The following is a 22,787-nucleotide window of genomic DNA, read 5'->3' as shown; positions in this document are numbered from 1 at the left end:
TTTCTCCCCAATTTCGTGGTATCCAATTGTTAGTAGCTACTATCTTGTCTCATCGCTACAACTCCCGTATGGGCTTGGGAGAGATGAAGGTCGAAAGTCATGCGTCCTCCGATACACAACCCAACCAAGCCGCACTGCTTCTTAACACAGCGCGCATCCAACCCGGAAGCCAGCCGCACCAATGTGTCGGAGGAAACACCTTGCACCTGGCAACCTTGGTTAGCGCGCACTGCGCCCGGCCCGCCACAGGAGTCGCTGGTGTGCGATGAGACAAGGATATCCCTGGGTGGGAGGCCCCGGTGCACAACTGAGCAAGAGAACAAGTACATTAGAGTGTCTAGTTTGAGAAACAGACACCTCACAAGTCCTCAACTACCCGCAAAACACCAGTCTCAACGTCAACAGTGGAGAGGTGACTCCGGGATGCTGGCCTTCTAGGCAGAGTTCCTCTGTCCATTGTCTGTGTTCTTTTGCCTATCTTAATCTTTCCTTTTTATTGGCCAGTCTGCCTAGAAGGCCAGGAATTTGAATTAGGAATTTTCTATTACTGTATCTGTACTTTTACAGAATTATGACAATTGGATACCTTTTCCACCACTGGTTAGAGGTAATAATACAGACAACAACAATAACACATCATCTTCAAGCAGGCCGACTGTTCTCTTTCTTCAAGGCTTCACTATTCGACCCGTTTAATCTGCATGTGGTCTTTTCCATTTCTCAAAAGCCCCCTTCACTCCTTGAATGTGGAACGAATCTGTCAATTACCAATAATAAACTGCCTTTTTAGATTTAGGTTCCCTACACCCAGTGGTGGAAAAAGTAGCAGTTGTTAGACTTAAGTAAACGTTTAGATACCTTAATAGAAAGTAGAAAGTTCCTTGAAAGTCACCCAGTAAAATACTACATGAGTAAAAGTCTAAAAGTATTTGGTTCTGAATATACTTAAGTGTAAAAAGTAAATGTAATTTCTAAAATATACTTAAACATCAAAAGTCAAAGTATAAGTATAAATCATTTCAAATTAATTATATTACGCAAAACAGGTGGCACCATTTTCTTGTTTTGAAAATGTACAGATAGCCAGAGGCGGATGACCACGTGTTCTCTTGATAAGTGCGTGAATTGGACAATTTTCCTGTTCTGCTAAGCGTTCAAAATGTAACGAGTACTTTTGGGTGTCAGGGAAAATGAATGGAGAAAAAAGTACATTACTTTCTTTAGGAATGTAGTGAAGTAAAAGTGAAAGTTGTCAAACATATAAATAGTTAAGTAAAGTACAGATACCCCAAAAACCTACTTAATTAAGTAGTACTTTAAAGAATTTGTACTTAAGTACTTTACACCACTGCCTACACCCTAGAAATAGCCTAAATATGACATACCCTAACTATGCTATTCTGGGGTGCCCAGGTAGCCTAGCAGTTAAGAGTGTGGGGCCAGTAACTGAATTGTCTCTGGTTTGAATCCCGAGTCGGCAAGATGGAAAAATCTGGTCTTCTGCCCTTGAGCAAGGCAGTTAAACAACAACTGCGCCGATGACATTGAATAAGGCAGCTCCTTGCACCTCTCTGATTCAGAGGGGTTGGGTAAAATGCGGAAGACACATTTGGGTTGAATGCATTCAGTTGTGCAGCTGACCAGGTTTCCCCTTTCCTTATTCAGTTATATACTGAGGAAATCCTTACTTTAGGTGTTTTCTCCTTCAAGGAGTGTTTACCGTAGCACCACTGTCTTGATTTCGGGGTTTTGGCAGCTCACAACAGAACAAGGAGAGGAAAAGGAACATTTCCTTAGAATGGGAACCCTTGTTTCAGTTCTGCTTCTGTTTTTTTTAAGGGAAGGACTGCTTCTAAAATGGGGATATGAGGATGTGTTAGATGCAAAGCTATGGAACAGATAGTTCTGTTTTGGTTCTGTGATGGTAAGAGAAGGCAGGGAGGAAGGCCCTACTGCCAAGCAGAAAGCAGCTCTCCACGATCAACTCAACCATGAAGGGTTTAACTCGACTGGGACTGAGAGTGAAGCTTGAAAGCCTCAATCCCTGATGTCTGCCTGACAGTAAAAAAAAACATTGAAGAAATCCCCATCTCTGTCAGGAGAGCTTGTCTCAGTAGGAGATGGAAGTCTAAGCCATTTAAACTAACAACTATTTCAGTAATGGGATGAAAAAATCGAACTAACTGGTTGGATTAGTTTAGAAGAATGTGTTATTTATTTTTGTGTAGCATAACATTTAATCAACTCTACACATAAACCTAATCCAAATATGAATGAATTTGCCCCTCTGCCCACTAAATGGCAGAAAGGTAAGCCTCACTTGAATCCTGCCCTAGATTTAAGGTGCTTTTGAGTGACATCAGAAGAAAAGTTGAGGCTAGAAACACAAGAAGTTTTGTCGATGAAACAGGGTGAAACTAAGAGGGACTTTTCGATCTAGTGGAAGAGTGCAAAAAGGTATCTTTAGGAAAGAAAAGAGAACAGAGTAAACTTCAGTTGGAAATTAGATCTTGTGAACTCAAGTACACGTATTTAGGGGGTCCCTTTGAGTCGGCATTATGTCAGTGGGTTTGTTTGTTAGTCCTAAATGTCAAGTTTCCATCCCCCACATCTGTGGATGAAACTGTTCCTCCAGACTATGTACACAAACACTGACTGAACAGAGCCCCTGACATAGCCCCACTGTGGTTACTGGTGAATAGGTGGAGGGTAAAAACAAATAGTGCACTATGCACATCTGCTTGTCCCTACCTTCAGCCTCAGTCTGAACCGACAACAACAGAAAGTGTAGTGACATCGGTCTCGTCTCTGCAGCTCCGAATCCCTTTTACTTAATGTGGTCTGTCGAGGGAAAGTCGAGCAACCTCAGACAAGGTCTCCCACGCGTCGATGGAAGCTGTGAAACCTTAAAGTGCAGTCAGTTTAGCAAAGCTAAACCCACACATATATATAGAAAAAAAACAAGCACAGTTAAGTACAGGCCTTTAGCAGACCATGGACCACATACTGTAGACAGAGAGACGTTGTGGAATATAAACCATTTCTATCTCCATCAACTCCCACATATTTACCCAACATGTTGACACACAAACATTTGTTGACTCATGTCTGACAGGTTTGTGGTGTTGAAGGAACTGGTGTTGAAGGAACTGATGTTTGAAACTGGATATTATTTTCGTGTACCTTTTCAGCCCTCTGACTAACTGGGAATTTACTAATTCAACGTTTTCATTCTTAAACACCCCTTTCTCAAGATTTTAAGAAATCCCAAATGTGTGTGGCATGTCATTGTAAAACTCCTACCCACTGGACATAGGTGTAAGTTATGGCAATTGTATTTGCTTATAAAATTGCTTTGATGATATTTACATTAAAGAATAAAGTACAGATGAAAGAAACAATGGAAACCATTACAATTGATCCACTAATTGGTACCAGGTGGCAAAAACAACAAATGCAAAACAGCAAGAGCCTGAAGACAGCTTCGACACTTGGTATTTGTAAACAGTAGCCAAGTCATATCGACGAACAACTTTAGTCATTTGAATTTTACTTTATTACCACGTAGGGCCTAGGCTATAATTATACAAACAACTCCCACAAAGTTGACGTAACGATGTGGCCACTCTATGACGCGTGTTGTTAATACAGAGCTGTGCCGTAGCGGCGCTAGAGAGTGGGTTGCATTAAATGACATTGTTGTTCGATGTGGAGGCAGGCAGCATACATATATGTTGGATAGTAGGTTGTAAATAGCTTAATGGATATAACGTGCTTGTGGGCACATTATTTAGCGTCCAACCATCGCTCATTCTGAAATATCTGACGACCGATGAACGAGGACTCGTCGGCGGCATCGATATCCACCTGACAGCGGTTACAACACAGATAATAAACAACAAAGACCGAACCGAAGTGTCGCTCTCAGATCCATCCCTACAGAAATCTGTCAGATTCGGTTGTTTTAATGCGAAACCTGCTTTATTGTGCCACCTAGTAATTGAGTTCCACTGAATGTATTGCACACATTTTTTTTGCATATTTGGCGTACACGGCTGGAATCCAATCACCTCTCACGCGGCCGTGCATGGAAGTTTGGAGAGCGTGTTTTTAGCGAATAAATAGGGTCTTTATGCTGTCATAGTTCTATACCGACACTGTAACCAAGTTGTCCTTGTCCAATTGTACGTGTTATTCGGTGGACCTGCATCGAGCCTCAGCCCCTGGACTGACCGAACCAGCATTCCAGTTCATTTGACAGGCACCGCCTGAATCAACTGGATTTGATGTGCTTTTAGAATCCGCTGGACGAAGATGTGGGTGCACCCTGAAGAGGTGTTGCAGGCGGGTGCGTTGTGGATAACAGAGCGAGCAAATCCGTATTTCATCCTCCAGAAACGCAAGGGCCACGGGGACGGCAGAGGAGGACTAGCGGGTGAGATACATATAACTGTCTCTCTCTCGGTCTCTAAATCATGGCTTATTGTAGCCAAGCATAGCTCAATTCCACGAATGTTCTATCGTCGAGTTAAGATATACTTGGCTAGGATTATTTAACGCTATTACAGCTGTGATGCAAGCAGTGCCAAGCCAATTAAATTATTGTCCTCTGGCCGGGTCTCTCGCTTGGTTTGGGAGATTATTCATGCCTCACAGATGTTTAGTGATGGAGAGAAGATTGCATGCGTAGTGAGGGATAGAGGTCAGGTCACTCGGGTATCAAAGGGGTGACAATGGCATGAGAGGATGTAGACCTGTATGAATGAATAGACACGTGACCCAAATAGCCCCTACTACTATATTTTATTTATTTAACTAGGCATGTCAGTTATTAACAAATTCTTATTTTACAATGATGGCCAAATGGGACTCCCGATCACAGCCGGTTGTGATACAGCCCGGGATCGAACCATGGTCTGTAGTGACGCCGCTAGCATTGAGATGCAGTGCCTTAGGCCGCTGTGCCACTCGGGAGCTACTATAACTAGACAAATGCAGGTGTGATTTTATCTGAATAAGGTTTTAGGCTCAGAATAGGCCATTGTTGTACGTTTATGGACCTCCTCCCATAGAACTACATACAATGGAGATAGTGGGCATTCAGCAGCTAATGTACCCTATTGATCAGCATCCCAAGATCTGGGCTATTTATGTAGGCCTTGTACTTTAGGTGATCCTGGAAAATTGTAACTAATATTGTTGCAAAGAGTAAGCCTTCTATATACCCTTTAAACCATTAACAAAACAAGGAAAGAAATGCATAGATTTGTTAAATAGATAATCATTGACTGCGCTTAGTTCACTCCAATTGTAATGTCATTATGCTACTAGCTAGCTAACATAAGGCTGGACACATCTCCCCTGACAGGGAAGACAAATTCCAGCACTTGGGACCGTTAAAAGGCTCCAATAAATGGAAATGAACCTGTGATTGATTAGAGCCCAGCACGCCCAGGGAATGTTAAAATGGCTGATGATGTGTCATTCCCTGTACTGAATTTTGAATGCCACCGAGACAACCCATACACAAGGAGACATGCAGAGCAAAGGCACACTCTTTCTTCCCGGCAGGAGTAGTACATGCTGAATCATCTCTCCCTCTCCTTTCTCTACTCATCTCCTCCTCTTCGACTTCACTCACTCCATCCAAATTAGTCCACAGTCACTAGGAGGACTGCTACATCAGGGAGGAGCAATCATTTTAAGGACCGTTGGTGGTGGCGACTGTCTGCATCTGAAATGGTGCACTATTTCCTATGTAGTGCACTACTTTTGACCAGGGCTCATGGGGTTCTGGTCAAAGGTAGTGCATAATGTAGGGCATAGGGTGCCATCCCAATCAGGCTGACCTGGATTCAGTCTGTCTGTTGAACTCATCGCAACTCTGAGAATGATGCGAATGATGCTACCTTGTTAAAAAAAGGATAGAACATGATCAGTTGAAAAGTCAGTCAGGTTCACTATAGGTACAGTACATTCAGTCCAAGTCTTTGACTCCGAGCCATAGAGATCACTCTGTATGGATATATCTATAGCCCTCTCTATACAGTATCTATGTAGCCCTGCTTTGACTAGACTGGCCGTTGCAGTCATGGTGGGTCAAAGAGAGTTGAACTGTGTGCTGCTGTCCTCAGTGCCAGTCAGTCACTCCCTCTTCAGTGTCAGCCAGCCAGTAATGAATATGACAAGGGGAGCCAAAATGGCCTGCAAGTATCTCACTTCATTGGTCAGCAACAAGACATTTCGTTGACATTTTACTGAAGGACGGAGATATTATTTTTTCCTGCATGCCAGCGACTGAAAGTTAGCCCCCGAACCAACGCTCTGCCTCTCCCTATTGTCTCGGGATAGCGACACAAAGCGTGCGGTGGTGATATGTGATGATGTCATTGTTATGTGAATACTGAGCGGACCGTGTGGTGTGCCAGTTGGCCTGCTGAGGAGAAGAGAGAGCCTGGGCACAATGACTGGCACTGCCCAGTAAACACCCCTTTTCAGCGGGCAGAGAAAGCCAAGCGAGCACCTGGTCCTCCTGGGGCATATGGAAGGGTACCAGAGCCAACGCTTTTTGATTTATATTTATGAGGCTACTTGATATGAGAAGTCAACATTATCATTTTTTTTTATTTAATTAATTTATAGAGACTGAGAAATATAAAAAATTGTACAGTTTCATTATAGATGACTAGTTCCCCTAAAATCAATCTTAAGTCATAAGATTTGAAAAATGTCAAGCTTCAATTGTGAAGTGTTGACTGGTAATTTGGTAGGTGCTTATATTTGTTCTATTTCCCACTTGTACAATTGTGTATTAATTCTCATGTGACTTGGAAATGTTTGTTTTTGCATATCCCCACTCTCCTTGAGACCCCCTCGGAGAGTGGTGTCTCTGCCAGGGTCTGCCATAATCTACGGCGACACTGGAGCAATTTGGGCTAAGTGCTTTGCTCAAGGGCACATGGGCAGATTTTTCAGCTTGTCGGTTCGGGAGTTAGAACTAGCGAACATTCGGGTGCTGGCCCAATGCTCTAACCGCTAGGCTACCTTCCACCACAAATGTTGGATTGGAGCTTATTCACCATATGATACTTTCAATGCAGAAATGACACTATCCAAGGGACAATAAGCTAACCTATATTACCTAACATTTCACAATAGTGTGACATTTTGGAGTCGTTATGACCTGAAACTCTACTAGGCCTACATGTGTTGGGTGACTAACATCACGTAGACATGATGACATCGCCCTCAATAGACACTTGGACTAGACTTCTAACCATCGACCTCTTTGACCATCGAACATTACCCACACTATCATCTGCTGCTTTACGTCACCTATCTTATCTGGTGACCTCTGACCTGGAGGTACACATTGAGGCTTGGGAAAGAAGAAAAGGAATAACACTACAGCTGTGTTACAGGGGGTTAGGTTAGAGAAACATGACTTAAAATAACATGTATGGTGTTACTTCGTATCAGGTTCTTGTTGTTTGAAACCATATTGATTCTCAGCCAGTGGGGTGATTAGGAGCAGTGTCAGTACTTGGGAGAATATAGACCAGTGTTTTCGCTGTAGTCATTTAGCTGTGGTGCTGCTCCACAGCAAAATCATTACCGCCACGTCCCAAAAAATATGGAACATGAGAAAATATTTCTGCCAATGCTAGAACAGTCCACATGTACTTTTCCTCTGCAAACAAACAAGTCATGAATATAAAAATCGGGTAACTCCATAGTACAATAGTTAATATTTTATAGTCCGCTTGTTTTTGTGTGTTCTATGCAAGATACATATTATTCTCATGGCACATTCAGGTTACAAGTGCCATAAGGAGGGAAACATGCATTCTGACAAGCAGTCGATGCATGCATATTTCTCAACTCCTAAATATGCAAGAACTGCACCAGGCATTTTTTAGTGCATGGGGGATATTTGGGATAAATGTAACACTGGTCAATTGTAGGATAACTTTGAGGTAAAACACCACCCTACCTCAAGTACAGGCAGGGGGTGTGTTACCCTGGGTTACCCTACCAGGTAGCTAGCTCTACACTATATTCACTGTGTTTATGCATAATAACTAGTTACCCTATTGGGCTAATCATTAACCAATTAGTTTAACTGCAGACAGGTAGTCCCATGCTTCAGCCTATTTATGTGCTCTTCTCTGCATCAGTTGGGCTACAGGTGATAATGCTTATTGCTAATAGCATACCTGATCATATGGACCATGCATAGACTATATGCATTGTCCAATATGTTAAAATATTTATTTCAAAATAATTTTACAAATGTGTTATTGCACTCATTTCTGGAGGTGGACATTATATTTGAAAGGGTGTCAGCATAATTGTATTTTTGTTCATTTTTGGAGTAGAAAGTAATTTTTTAATAAGTCACCAGTACTGAGCTTCTCAGTCCTTCTCCATAAAAATGATCTGGCAGGGAACCCAGACCCCCAAAGCAAGGGTGGGACCCTTCCTTCAATCCCCATCGGAACTTCTCCTCCACTGCTATACATTTTTCCAGATGAAACATTGAAATAGACCCAACAGAAAGCAGGATGGAGACCGATGAAAAGGAGAGGGAAACCGATTGTTTTTGCTCTAAGAAAGTAGGAACTAGCCGTCTCAACTGAACAAAGAATGGAGCTTTGCTAAGTAACAATAGGCAGCCCAGCTTCTGACCTTGTTTCTTGGCTTCTCCAATCTATAAAAAGTCCAAAACATCACATGATGCTGGTCTGTTCTCCAGTCTACTGTATGTAGACTCGGCTTGTTTCTTTCCATCCCCACCCACAACAAAGGAAGCATTTCTCATCATTGGAGCTTAGTTTCTGTACGTCTTGTTTTTCTTTGTGTGTGTGTGTGTGTGTTACGTTGGGGATGTTGAAAGTACAATCAAATGTATAGGAACATATAGTCACAGACAATTGTGTGGTTTCCCAAAGTTCATGTTATGGATTAAAGGGTCACCACTAGGCTATAGGTCTGGGGTCCTTCTCTTCACCATATACAAAACACCACAGTACAGTAGCTCATGTTAACTCTTGTTATTATAGCATGGTGGAGGATCATGTGTTCTGAGGGGGAAAGCAGGGAAAGTAGCCCTCTGATCAAAACAAGCAATATTGTCACGATGATGTAGGGTGCACTAATTCCTTCTTCATAAAATACTGTGCATACTAATCCTCTCCATTGCTGTTGATATCTTAACTGTGCAGATTATTTGGAGTGAGCGGTTTGAGCTGTAGGTTGCATGAAGTCGTGGAAGTCACAGGATGTTGTGGGTGTCATCCTTCAGTGGGTCTCACTCGTCAGTGGTCTCTCTTGTTGTGCTTGACACCTGTGCTTCCTGTGTTAACCCCTAACACACATCCCTGCAACACCGCTGGGTTCAGGTCATGCCCTGCCTATCCAACTGAGAGGTGCTTCACAGGTATTTGTTCAGTGTTCTGCAACTCCATGTCTTGAGGTAACCTCCATGGTTGCACATTTTGTTCCAGCACTAGCACACTCAATTCAACTAGTCCACTCATTATGTTCTTAGCTGAATGTGGTGTCAGTGCTGGGCTAGACCAAAAATGTGCAACCCTGGGGGTGCAGAACTGGATTTAACACTGTTCAACAGAAACAACCGGTTGAAGTTTGAAACTGAAAATGTCCTTATGCCCACAACATGTTTGCCAGAAAGGCCCAGATCCTGTATCCTTGCATTAGCCAGCCCCAAGAAACAACAACAGCTTCGGTGTCTGTGCTAACCCTTTGAAATGGAGGCTAACACACAAACCTTTTGCATATCGGCCAAGCTGTTCTGTTCTCTCCCATCTAGTTTATTTTCTGTTTCCCCGTGATTTGGTACTGTAGCTCTGTGTTTGTTCTGCTTTTGCCATTGCAGTTAACACTTGAAACAAATAAATATTAGAACGTTACTGGACAGTTATCAATGGTGACTAATGTGAAGATACAGTTGAAAGTTTGTCTGTTGGGTTTTGTTCACGGTGAGTTGCAACTACAGGTATAGGCCTAGTTCAGATGGGAAATCTCAAGCCCTTACACCTGTCAGAACCGACGGCCATATTGTTTACGACCATCCAGTGTGAAACCTGAATTGCCCTTACTGCCTCTTAAAGGCCCACTCTGATATATATACAGCCATTTTTGATCATATTAAATTAATGTTAATGATATATTAATTATCTATTTGCCTTTAATCATTATTTAAGCACTTCTCATTGAATTCGTCCTAACCTTTGATTGGGAGAGAGAGAACAGAAGGGAGAGGGAAATGAATCCCCATCGATTTAATTGTATTCAGATGTCTTTATTAGAGCAGGTAGTGGAGATGAGTGGTGTCCCAGAAGTCCTCCAGCAGACATGTATGGATGGAAGAATATCATCCAGACTGGCCGTTTTGGTTTCTCTTGCTCCCTTTCTGCATGTCTGTCTCTTTCCCCCTCTCTCCCCATATTGCTCTTTTCATCTATCTCGGTCTGTGTGACTCATAGAATTGTATGCGTCTGATGCGCCACTGGCAAAAAGCTGTCATGGTAAAATTCCCAACAGGGAATAGTTTTGGGGTGACTGTGGAATATGGCAGTGAAAAAGCTTCTTTCTATCAAAGGTTGAGTTTGTTGGAAGAGTGTCATTTCCACTCAAACTTTGATGACAACATATTAGTGTAGACCCCAAGACATAAAAAAAAAACGAGACTTATCACTTATTCACAACAAAAGCCTTTCAGCAAGACTAGCGTATTCATCACTTCAGATGTTTTTCCTCCACTTTAAAAAAAAATATATATATATTTTTTTGAATTGTGGTACCAGTTTCTTCTTATTTTATGATCTTGTGGTTTACAATAGACAGTAGCTAGACACTAGTCATGTATTATTACTGTATCAGAGATAATAAGCATTAGGGTAATAAAACTCTTTAAAAGAGACAGGATTTATTGGCTTCTTTCAGCTGTCATGAGTCCATAATCTGTCCATCTATCTCTCCACTTCCCTCATTCATTAGATTATAGGGGATTCATCCCTCGGTCATTAGATTATAGGGGATTTGTCCCTCGGTCATTAGATTATAGGGGATTCGTCCCTCGGTCATTAGATTATAGGGGATTCGTCCCTCGGTCATTAGATTATAGGGGATTCGTCCCTCGGTCATTAGATTATAGGGGATTCGTCCCTCGGTCATTAGATTATAGGGGATTCGTCCCTCGGTCATTAGATTATAGGGGATTCGTCCCTCGGTCATTAGAATATAGGGGATTCGTCCTTTTTATTCCAGGTGACTTTACTCTCACCTTCTCTCCGCATCGATCTGTCACATGGGAAATCTGAGCTCTGTGCCATCTGCCCATCCACCCCACTTCTCCATACAAGAACATTGATACCAGATTCACACATTAGTGCCAACCTGAACCGTACTGTGCTGGCTGGGATATTTCTTCACTGTGTCTTTTCCAGCCCAGTTCCAGCAACTAGGGTGGATGTGTAACCAGGCCAGCCCAGACCCCATCCACTAAATGTCTCAGAGTAGGAGTGCTGATTTAAGATCAGGTCCCCACCTGTCCATATAAACATATCTAATTATGATCTAAAAGGCTAAACTGATCTGAGTTCAGCACTCCTACTCTGAGATGCTTTGTAGATACGGGCACAGCCCTGGTTTGTGTGGCTCAGTTTGGTCCTATAATATAAATTGGGCATGAAGCAGTCAGGACAGGAAAGCCACAGCTGCCCGTCAGCCCTAAATACCCCTTCCTCCTCCCTCTATTTCATAAGTGGTGATCTCATAGCCAGAGGGCTCCATCAAGGGCCTTTCGAGGAGAGCATAAGTGGTCTAACAAGGGTTAATGTCCCAGAACGGTCTGCTGTCTCACATGGTGGAGGGGGCTGCTTTGTTACGTGTCCGAAATGGGCTAAAACAGAAACTCTTTTGTTGGGTTTTTGCTTTGAAGTCATTTTTTTAGGGGGAGGATTCATGACTTGTTTGTTTTTGCTTTTTAAGTTCTTGGATCACTTACAGGTTTTATTTTCCATCCTCAAGACAGTCAATGCATTATCTATTCAACGTCCAAACAATGTTGTATAGACGATCATGATATTCCCACAGTGTCTCCCTCCCTAACCCACGGTATTCCCTGCTCCTCCCACCGCAGGTCTGTTGGTGGGAACACTGGACGTGGTGCTGGACTCCAGTGCTCGAGTGGCCCCCTACAGAATCCTTTACCAAACACCTGACTCCCTAATCTACTGGATCATTGCTCATGGTGTGTACTGTGTGTCTAGTTCTCTCTCACTCTTTCTTTCTCTCCCCCCTCCCCTTTGCACACAAGGCCCTCTCTTCCTGCACCATGTTCTCACTTCCTGCTAATGCCAAGCATCACGTCATGGCCCACTGCTCTTAAAGGGCTAGACTGGGGAGAAACGGATACCAGGAATGGGAATCGATGGTGATTCGCTCAAAATATGAGGGGCTGTCATGATTTTTTTAGTTAATTAGCTAGTGTGATAAAGCTTACATTACATCTGCTGACTTCATCTGTTAACACTGTCTCTTTGCATGTTAAAGGGTTAACCACCCTAATGTCCTATATGGAAAAGCTAAAAGGTTAACTCAGGGCTGTAAATGTAAGATACTGACACGATCTCAATTAAATGGGCTATCTCATCACACCTCTTTTGGCTAGTTACAATGGTTTGTGACATCACAGAAACCCCAATCTTCACCTTCCTCTTTCCTTGAGCAGTTATGTCACACAAATAATTTACTACTCTGGAGGAGCCATAATGCAATCCCACGGACCCAACATGACAAGCGGATGGGAAAGGAAGGATTTATTTTTAAAGAGGGATCATTGTGTAAGTAAGGAGAGGCTTCAGAACTATACTCCCCAGACGTAATGAACAATGGCTCTGTTTAAATGAACGGCGAGAGAGCGGAGAGACACACGCACACTGCAACGGTTTTGACTCTTGAGTTTAGTTTTAGTTAGGGGGTCACGGGTGCCAGGTAGGTCATGCCTACCGGTAACGTTTTGATTTCTCCTTTTTGTTTGTGAGTCAGTCTCATCTGTCAGACATATAGTCTAGACCAATACAAAGGACTGATGACAAAGTCGGTATTAGAATGTAAACTTTTAACATTGATAGAAATAACTTTGTTATTTTACATTGTATGACCCAAAATGAAATGATCACGGAAATAGTAAGATCAAAACACAAATTGCATCACAACAATTAGACTTTTCTAGTCACAAAATAATATAAGTTGACTTAGGAAAGCACTGCACACACAGCATCCATGATACAATAGAAAGGCCTGTAGCTCAATCTGGCTTTATGGTGGGATGGAGATGGTGGATCGAAAAGTCTGTTGTGTTGAATTGAATTGTGTGTGACTACGAGCATGTGTATTTGCCTTAGTGGGTGGTCCCATATGGAAAAAGGAGTAGGGGAAAGAAACAGGAGAGAAGACCCTCTACCTCTCTGAAATGGAAGCCCAGAGAAGAAGACTCCTGAGGGCTGGCCTTGAAATGGCAACCACTCCTCCCTCCCCTCTCCCTATCCGCCCATCCTCCAGCACAGAGGGAGCGTGGAGCAGTCTGTCTGCCAGACGTCATCACTAATGTAGCTAAGAGATGAGCAGCAGTGGGCTACTTACAGGGGAGATGGATGACGGATGAGGCCTCTAACGATAGTGGACACTGAGGTTTCTGTGCTAGCAGGCTCTGCCTGGACTGGCTCTCAGATTTCACAAGCGCTAAGTAGCTGCTAACAAGTAGCCACAATAGCACCAATAAGGATTTGCCTGCCAATACTATTCAAAATTCTCCCTGAATTTAAGGTGTGCTGTATTGCAGGGCGTTATTATTTCACCTTTTTAAATAGGATCGTAACATATCTGAAGCTAATTAGCCAATAGCGCTCTAGCCATGAGCTTATCGCCGTATGTGTGGTAGTAAATGTAGGCCGAGCAGAGGGGATGGCCAAGTAATGTCAGTGGCTGGGCTGTCTAGATTTAGTCCAACTTTATTTATATAGCACATGTCTTACAGGATGCGTTTCAAAGTGATTAACAAATAAAAGGTGAGAAAGATAGTTATTTGTATTTAAGACAATAAAACATTTAAGAACTTAAAATAACAGTACACATGAGACTAATGCATTAAAATACATGTGATTTATATATGGGAATATGATTAAAAGAACCCTAAGTAAAAGCATGTCTAGAGGCTGTTCTAAAGGCCAGGACCATAGTGGCTGAAGGCAGCCTCACCAGACGTTGTGGTTCTGAGTGACCTTTGGAACAGCTGAAAGGCCAGTGACAGAGGATCTGAGGGACAACCCGGCACATATGCTTTTAAGATATCAGACATGTATTCAGGTGCAAACCCACGTAGTGCTTTAAAAATCAATAAAGCAATTTTAAAATCCACTCTAAAACTAACTGGCTTACCAATGCATTGACTTTAAAATAGGTGGTGTGTGTGTGTGTGCTCTCCTCCTGGCCTTTGTAAGCACACGTGCTGCTGCATTCTGAATTAATTAAAGCTGGCCAATGTTTTTATTGAGGGGGGAGACCAGACAGGAGTGTATTGCAATAATCAAGCCTGTCAGTAATAAAAACATGCATTAGTCAGTGTGGGCTTGACAGAGGAATGGTCACACTTTGGCAATATTTCTAAGGTAATTAAAAAGCTGATTTGGGCACATTTTCTGATGTGGGCCAGTAAACGAAAGGTTGCTAGATTGAATCCCCGAGCTGACAGTTTAAACATCTGTTCTGCCCCTAAACAAGGCAGTTAACCCACTGTTGCTAGGCCGTCATTGTAAATAAGAATTTGTACTTAACTGACTTGCCTGGTTACATTTATTTTTTTAGGTCAGTCTAAAATAACACCTAGGTTTACAGCCTGGTGGGTTGTCTAGTAGTCTTGATTAGCCGTCTGAACAGGTTGTTACTGCTCTCCGTACTGTCTTTCCCCTCGTCTGTCACTGGTCCTGAATCATGTACCTCCATACTACTTAGTATCCAGAAGAGTAGGTTTGGATTCCAAGTATGCTAAACATGTTAAATTTGCATACAATTGTAAGAATGATGAAGAGCGTCTCAGTCGACATGCTGTAATGTCTCAAAAAAAATGAATAATGGGTAAAACTCCATGCCTCCACATTCTCCTGGGAGCCTCTTGTAATCAAGTTCCTTGATGCACCCCTGTCTCCTCCTCCTCCTCCTCCGTCTCTTCTCCCCTCCCTCGTTCCATAGGGTGCTCCCGTAAGGAGATCACAGAGCACTGGGAGTGGCTGGAGCAGAACCTCCTGCAGACACTGTCCATCTTTGAGAACGAGAATGACATCACTACCTTTGTCAAGGGCAAAGTTCAGGTACTGTTTAGTGTATATATGAGTCACTTAGCAGATGCTTGTCTCTAAAGAAACAGTATGGACTTCACTGGGATTTGGAAGGTTGGTTGTGTTTTGTGTTTAGAAGGGTTGCATGGTGGAATTTCACAAATCTTTTTGTAATGGTGTTTGTGACAATAGTAATGGTGGTTGTCAGCAATTCATTTTGACAGTTTGGATATTGAAACGTATGACGTTTGCCTGTGTTCGTCATGCCAGGTGAAATATTAGCCTAGCATGTAGTCAAAGTTGTATTGTCAAAATAACTCCTGCCAGGGGCAAAATAACGAAGCCCGGCTGTATTTACTATTGTAACCTAAGAACAGGTCCAGCTACTGACACAGCCTCTAAATCAGATTCTGTATGTATCTGTATGGCGATAAAGTAGTTCTTACTCAATGAATAGATTACAAAAGCTAGCCAGATAAGATTTATTTTGCTCTCTCACTTTGTCAGCCACTCACTCTCTCACTTTCTAGCTATCTCTATTTTAAAATGAATTGGTGAACTTTTATTGATTGTCTCTCTCAAAGTCCTTCACTCCGTCTATTTCTCTCTTGCCCCCAGGGTATTATCGCCGAGTACAACAAGAACCACGACGTGAAGGAGGACGATGACACTGACAAATTCAAGGAGGCCATCTGTACGTTCCGTAAGCTGTTTGGCATGCCTGAAGAGGAGAAGCTGGTCAACTACTACTCCTGTAGCTACTGGAAGGGCCGTGTGCCCCGGCAGGGCTGGCTCTACCTCAGCATCAACCACATCTGCTTCTACTCTTACCTGCTGGGGAAAGAAGGTAGGGACCACTGGCATGCTGGCACAGGTACACACACCACTGCATACCTGTTAGTACTACATACCGATTATGCATAGCTTTTGAAGAGCCTTCATAAGTCCCAAAAATAGTACAGCCCCTTGATATTTTCTCTGTGTGGATACAATGTATTTTTTAAGATGCGGTGATGTATATTTCAAACGATCGGCATTTATGCAACCCAAAAATGTATAAATGCAACCATCTTCAATTTCGCTTTCTCTCTCTCGCGCTCTCTCGCTCTCGCGCTCTCTCTCTCTCTCTCTCTCTCTCTCGCGCGCACTCTCTCTCGCCCTCTTTCTTCCCCACTCAGCCAAGCTAGTGATCCGCTGGGCCGACATCACCCAGCTGGAGAAAAGCGCCACACTCCTCCTCCCCGATGCAGTCAAGGTGAGCCTTGTAAATCATATCAACTATACTGCATGTTTAACGTCTCTTTATCCATCCATACACCCCTCTAACCTTCATTCATGCTTCCATTCCTCGGGCCAAGGTGAGCACGCGGGTGGCTGAGCACGTCTTCTCGGTCTTCCTCAACATCAACGAGACCTTCAAGCTGATGGAGCAACTGGCCAACATCGCCATGAGACAGCTCCTTGACAACAAGGGCTTTGAGCAGGACCGCTCTCTGCCCAAACTCAAGAGGAAGACACCCAAAAAGGTGTCTGCCCTCAAGAGGTGAGGTTTGGTGGAGGGGGTTCTGGGGTGTTTCTGGGAAAGTTTGGTGAGGCTGGATGTTGTAGTCGATAGATTTTTGTTGGTCTCCCCTCAATAGGTTCGGTTGATAGTTGAGGAGGATTGGTTTTCTCGGGAGATGTAGTCATTTATAATGCTGCACAAAATTCTTTGCTGCTGGTGACCTATAACCATTCACAGCCATTCCATGTGGTTGCATGACATTGTAAGTTTTACACAGTTTAATAAACCATATACCACGACTTAGTAGTAACTGTTGCCCTATATAGATGTCTGTTGTAGTAGTAACTGTTGCCCTATATAGATGTCTGTTGTAGTAGTAACTGTTGCCCTATATAGATGTCTGTTGTAGTAGTAACTGTTGCCCTATATAGATGTCTGTTGTAGTAGTAACTGTTGCCCCATCCAGATGTCTATTGTAGTAGTAACTGTTGCCCCGTCCAGATGTCTGTTGTAGTAGTAGCTGTTGCCCCATCTAGATGTCTGTTGTAGTAGTAACTGTTGCCCCATCTAGATGTCTATTGTAGTATTATACTGTCATACTCGGTTGCAAATTGCTCTTTCACTACATTGACCTGATTTTATTTTATTTTTCATCCAAAGAAAAATAAAACATTTGAAATTATTTTTGGGATGCATTTTAGGATACATGGGAAATATAAAACATTTGCCAAATGTATTTTAATGTGTGACATACATTTGTAAAGGTATTTGGAATATATAAATTTGTATGGAAATACACTGTGTACAAAACATTAAGAATGCCTGCTCTTTCCATGATATAGACTGAAGTGGAGGAGAAAGGTTAAAGAAGGATTTTCAAGCCTTGAGACAGTTGAGTCATGGATTGTGTGTGTGCTATTCACAGCATGAATGGGCAAGACAATAGATTTAAGGGCCTTTTGAACAGGTTATGGTAGTAGGTGCCAGGCGCACCGGTTTCTGTCAAGAACTGCACCAACAGTTAGTCTCAATTTACTGCTGCTATTTAAAGACAACAGATTATGTTCCGAATTAGATTCTTGACCGTCTCTAGACTAGACAATCTCTTGAACCTTGTTGTCTCACCCAGGGACCTGGATGCCAGAGCTAAGAGCGAGCGTTACCGGGCCTTGTTCCGTCTGCCCAAGGATGAGAAGCTGGACGGACACACGGGCTGCACCCTTTGGACCCCCTTCAACAAGATGCACATCCTGGGCCAGATGTTTGTCTCCACTAACTACATCTGCTTCACTTCCAAGGAGGAGACCCTGTGCAGCCTCATCATCCCCCTTAGAGAGGTGAGTCTGGCTGGGTACAGACTCTGGTGATAGACCGTATTCCTGGAGCTTAGTGTTGGCCCGGAGCAGTAGTCTGCACTTACTGGAGCTCTCTGGGATTTCGGGTTGGTGACCGTTGAACTAGACTTTTGTGACAATGTTGGATGATGCCAAAACATAAGTCAATGTGGGACCACTATAGATTTGAGATTTTCCATCAGGAAAGAAAGGTTACCTTTGACAAGTTGTGTTGCTGTAGGGGGTTACTAGCAGGGCAGTTAGAAAGAGCAGCAGCCGGCTTAACACTCTGGTAGGGGCTGTCACTCTCAATCTACTTTAGTCACTGGCTGCCCCTCGCCCAGCCATTGCCATGTCAATCAGGACCCCATCCCCCCCACCCACCCTGTCACATCCTATCCCCATCAGCCATCTTAAACTGCCAATCACTGGCAGGGCAGAACGTGGATCGACTACTAATGTCTAGTGTTACGATGTGTGGCACTGAATCAATTCAGTCACCTAGTGGGTTGAAGTGTTGATATGGTGAAACCTATTGTGTGCTTGGTATGGTATGTTGGCCTTAGGTCATTGCACATGAGAATATTGACCTATGTGGTTAGATGGTGTAATAAATCAATACACATGTGATGGGTTACTGTAATTCGTGTTCTACATCGACCACTTTCTCATATCAAATAGGAGATTTATATCTTATGTTGCATACTCATATCTTATGACTGACATGTGACTGGCGTATCTGTTGTGACTGGCGTATCTGTTGTCTGACACAACCGGGTGGTAGCAGGCTACCACCCGATTGCTCAACCCTGCACCTTAGAGGCTGCTGCCCAATATACATGGAATCACTGGTCACTTTAATAATGTTTACTTACTGCGTTACTCATCTCATATAATATATTTTATACTGTATTCAATTTACTAGTATTTTAGTCAATGCCACTCTGACATTGCTCGTCCTAATATTTATATATTTCTTAACTCCATTCATTTACTTTAGATGTGTGTGTATTGTTGTGAATTGTTAGATACTACTGCACCGTTGGAACTAGGAACACAAGCATTACGCTACACCTGCAATAACATCTGCTAAATATGTGTATGTGACCAATAACATTTGATTTGTTATGACTGGCATATCTGTTGTCTGACATATGGCTGACATCTATTGTGACTGACATATCTCTTGTGACTGATACATGAATGACATATCTGTTGTGACAGACCTCTGTGTGTCTGTCCCTCCCAGGTGACGATAGTGGAGAAGGCAGACAGCTCCAACTTTTTCCCCAGCCCAGTGTCCATCAGCACCAAGAACAGGATGACCTTCCTGTTCGCCAACCTCAAGGACCGGGACTTCCTGGTCCAGAGGATCTCTGACTTCCTGCAGCAGACCACCTCCAAGATCTACTTCGAGAGGGAGACCACCGGGAGTGTGAACAGCTCCGACGATGAGGTGAGGGCACATCTATGTCATTGTATATCTAGGATGTTGTACATCATTTAGGTCTATACTCTTCCACAACTGCTCCCCAAGTTTGCTGATAAGTCTCCCTCTACTCCAGGTGTTCAGTAAATACTTAGCATGATTATTATCACAGGTCTCTGATCAGCTCTTATTAGTTTGTCATCTCATCACAGGTCTCAGAACAGTTGTTATGATAAACTCATGATAATTGGCTGCATTAACAATCTCCTAATTCTGATCCTGAATCTGTGTCTCTCTCTCCTCTAGGTGTACTCCCAGCAGGGCTCTCTCCTCTCCAGCAGTCCCCAACGCAGCAGTCTGGGCTCAGAGGGCTCCTCCGAGGGTGAGCGCCAGTTTAACCTCAATGACAACAGCGTGCCCACCGCCACCCAGGCCCTCATGACCATGTACCGCCGCCGCTCGCCGGAGGAGTTCAACCCCAAACTGGTACGGTCAATGAATGTTCTGTTCACATGTTGGGGGCTCCTGAGTGGCGCAGCGGTCTAAGGCACTGCATCTCAGTGCTAGAGGTGTCACTACAGACCCTGGTTCGATTCCAGGCTGTATCACAACCGGCTGTGATTGGGAGTCTCATAGGACAGCGCACAATTGGCCCAGCGTCATCCGGGTTTGGTTGGGGTAGGAATGTCATTGTAAATTAGAATTTGTCCTTAACTGACATGCCTAGTTAAATAAACATGTGGTCGAACACAAGAAGATGCTATAGTAGAGAATTTGAATGATTGCACATGATTGATGGAACTGAACTTGTACTAAATTAATTGAGTTGAATACATTTATTTACAGTGACAAAATATTGTAACAATATGTATTGCGTGTATATACCTGCATGCTGAATAAGCCATTGGGAATCCAATATCTGCATGTAATAACCTGAGGCTTTTCCCAAGCCTCAAATCAAATTGTATTGCTTGCGTACAACTATTTAGCAGATGTGATTGCGGGTATAGCGAAGTGCTTGTGTTCCGAGCTCCAGCAGTGCGGTAATATCTAACAATACACAACAAAGCAAAGTTGCTTAGAAGCCAGAAACAGAGCGGCCATGTCTGTCGGTGCCATCAGTGTCTCAACCTTGATCTAAAAGAAAGCTTACAGTCAGTGTGTTCTGTTCCTGTGCTAACCTCCAGCTGGCTTTGCATTGCACAGTTCAAAGGCCTGCAGGGAAGTTGCAGATGTAGACTAATGGAGGGGGAAGTGTCTGGAAAGTATATTAAATCCAAGTTAATTGAAGTAAATAAAGCCTTAATGAAATTCTTCAGAGACCTCTTGGGGAGTATTTGTGCTACATACGTCTGTGTCGAAAGTTAGAAATATTGTTTAGGCTTTGAAGGCTCGCTGGCTCGTTATTTAATGAGGTGGTCATTTGTTTTTTGCCTCCTACGAACCGTCCTGATCTCTCTCGCTTACATTCTGTGTGTATTGAAACAATGTAAGCATGTCTACTTTCTTTCTCTCACTCTCTCTGTCCTTGAACATCATTCTGTAGTCCTCTCTAAGGGGAGCTTTACTGGCATGAAATGTCTCTCATGACATTTCTTTTTTTTCTTTTTCCAACACATGCAAGATTATTAACTGTCAATTTTAATTTTTCCCCAGGCCAAGGAGTTCCTGAAGGAACAGGCGTGGAAGAACCACATCGCCGAGTACGGCCAGGGGGTGTGTATGTACCGTACAGAGAAGACCAAGGACCTGGTGCTTAAAGGCATCCCAGAGAACATGAGGGGAGAGCTGTGGCTGCTCTTCTCCGGTGAGGCCAACAGTTGCACGCGTTCTCACAAACAGTCCGGCGTGGGCATGATCTCACAATGCACTGTACATAGTCATTTGTATATTACATTATGCCCCCCGGTTCATGACATTCATATACTCGACTTTCACTCATTCTGTATCTCCACAAGCCGCGCTGACACACACACTCAAAGACCACAGATAGACAGTACTACGTGCTCATACACCAACTCCTAACCTGCATTCGGCATCGTGTGGTGGGACCACACATCTCATTACTATAGTTATTGTTATCACAGGAGGAAAAACAACAGGAAAAACACATCAGATTTTGGTTTTTAGTTTTTTCTTTCAGTGTACATATGGATTTGGGTAGCCTCATTAAACATGCATTAGCTTGGCCTTGGCAACGCATTCCATTCCCATCTCCTGCCTGAGCAGCAGTATCATACTGTATCTAGCCTGTAACTGGGCTGCATGCTTCACGTCCACTGCTACAGCATATTACAGTGAGAGCACACATTCTATAGTCTACTTACTGTACGCCAAACTGAACACTGTCAGTCTGGTTTAACCAAGCTTTACAAACACAGCAGCTTATGTAGGGGTTGTGTTAGAGACGTAGGCCTACATTGTGATCACTGTAGCTGTGAAAAGCTGACCTATATAAATAAACCTGAAGAACCAGTTGGCCTACAGGGAGAGTCACTGCTGAGATCACCAAACTATGTTTTATACTTCAGCCTCTTCTTCCTGGAGGAAATGCCTTGTACCCACGCGACAGCACTAACAGTTAGCGACTTATCTACCTGCTCTTTCCGTCCCCTTGTGGTACCTTCCGCAGTCGCCATGGCAGCCATACATCTGCACTTCCTGGATGGACTGGTGTGTTTACATGTTAGCCTAGCGTCTCTGTTGGCGAAGCTTGCTAGCTGTGTTTTTATGTGGAAGAAGATGCAGCATTTGAATGCAACCTCTATACTTTTCCCTCTACTCACACTCACTGTCACAGTGGGAACTGTTGATAAGCCTGAGTTTGACTGCGCTAGAAGAGTGAATTTGAGGGTGTTATGATTCAACAGACTTTTACCCAGGACCGCTCCCCTCTTAATGGTTTAGCCTGTGTTGTTGTTACTGCTTCCGCAGCTGGGAGTACGGGAGGGGGAGGGCTATAAAGGCACTAAGGTTTCAGTGTAGAAGGGATTCTGCCTAAAGTGAGAGTGGAAGGTTTACAACTGCATGTCTACTGGCTGCTTGCCACATCCCTCCGTTAGTAGAGATGGAATAAGCAATGGCTTGAGTTCTGGTTTCATCACTCTAACCATTTCTGAAACTGATTACATTGAATATGCAATGCCATTGCAATGCTA

General features: G+C 43.3%; 1 protein-coding gene across 1 annotated transcript in view; it reads left to right on the top strand.

Moving 5' to 3' along the window:
- Positions 1-3,668: 3,668 nt before the first annotated feature.
- LOC139374695 (TBC1 domain family member 9-like) overlaps positions 3,669-22,787 on the top strand; it is a 28,840-nt gene continuing 9,721 nt past the window's right edge. The window contains exons 1-10 of the mRNA XM_071115765.1: positions 3,669-4,435; positions 12,167-12,277; positions 15,277-15,395; positions 15,981-16,209; positions 16,541-16,617; positions 16,721-16,905; positions 17,996-18,203; positions 19,450-19,656; positions 19,936-20,115; positions 21,286-21,436. Coding sequence (XP_070971866.1) covers positions 4,315-4,435; positions 12,167-12,277; positions 15,277-15,395; positions 15,981-16,209; positions 16,541-16,617; positions 16,721-16,905; positions 17,996-18,203; positions 19,450-19,656; positions 19,936-20,115; positions 21,286-21,436 — 1,588 coding nt within the window. The 5' untranslated portion in view covers positions 3,669-4,314. The remainder of the gene's footprint in view (positions 4,436-12,166; positions 12,278-15,276; positions 15,396-15,980; positions 16,210-16,540; positions 16,618-16,720; positions 16,906-17,995; positions 18,204-19,449; positions 19,657-19,935; positions 20,116-21,285; positions 21,437-22,787) is intronic.

Source organism: Oncorhynchus clarkii, chromosome 19 (genome assembly GCF_045791955.1).
Source record: "Oncorhynchus clarkii lewisi isolate Uvic-CL-2024 chromosome 19, UVic_Ocla_1.0, whole genome shotgun sequence".
In the NCBI taxonomy this organism is placed as follows: Eukaryota; Metazoa; Chordata; class Actinopteri; order Salmoniformes; family Salmonidae; genus Oncorhynchus; species Oncorhynchus clarkii.
This window is presented reverse-complemented; position numbering and strand designations above follow the sequence as displayed.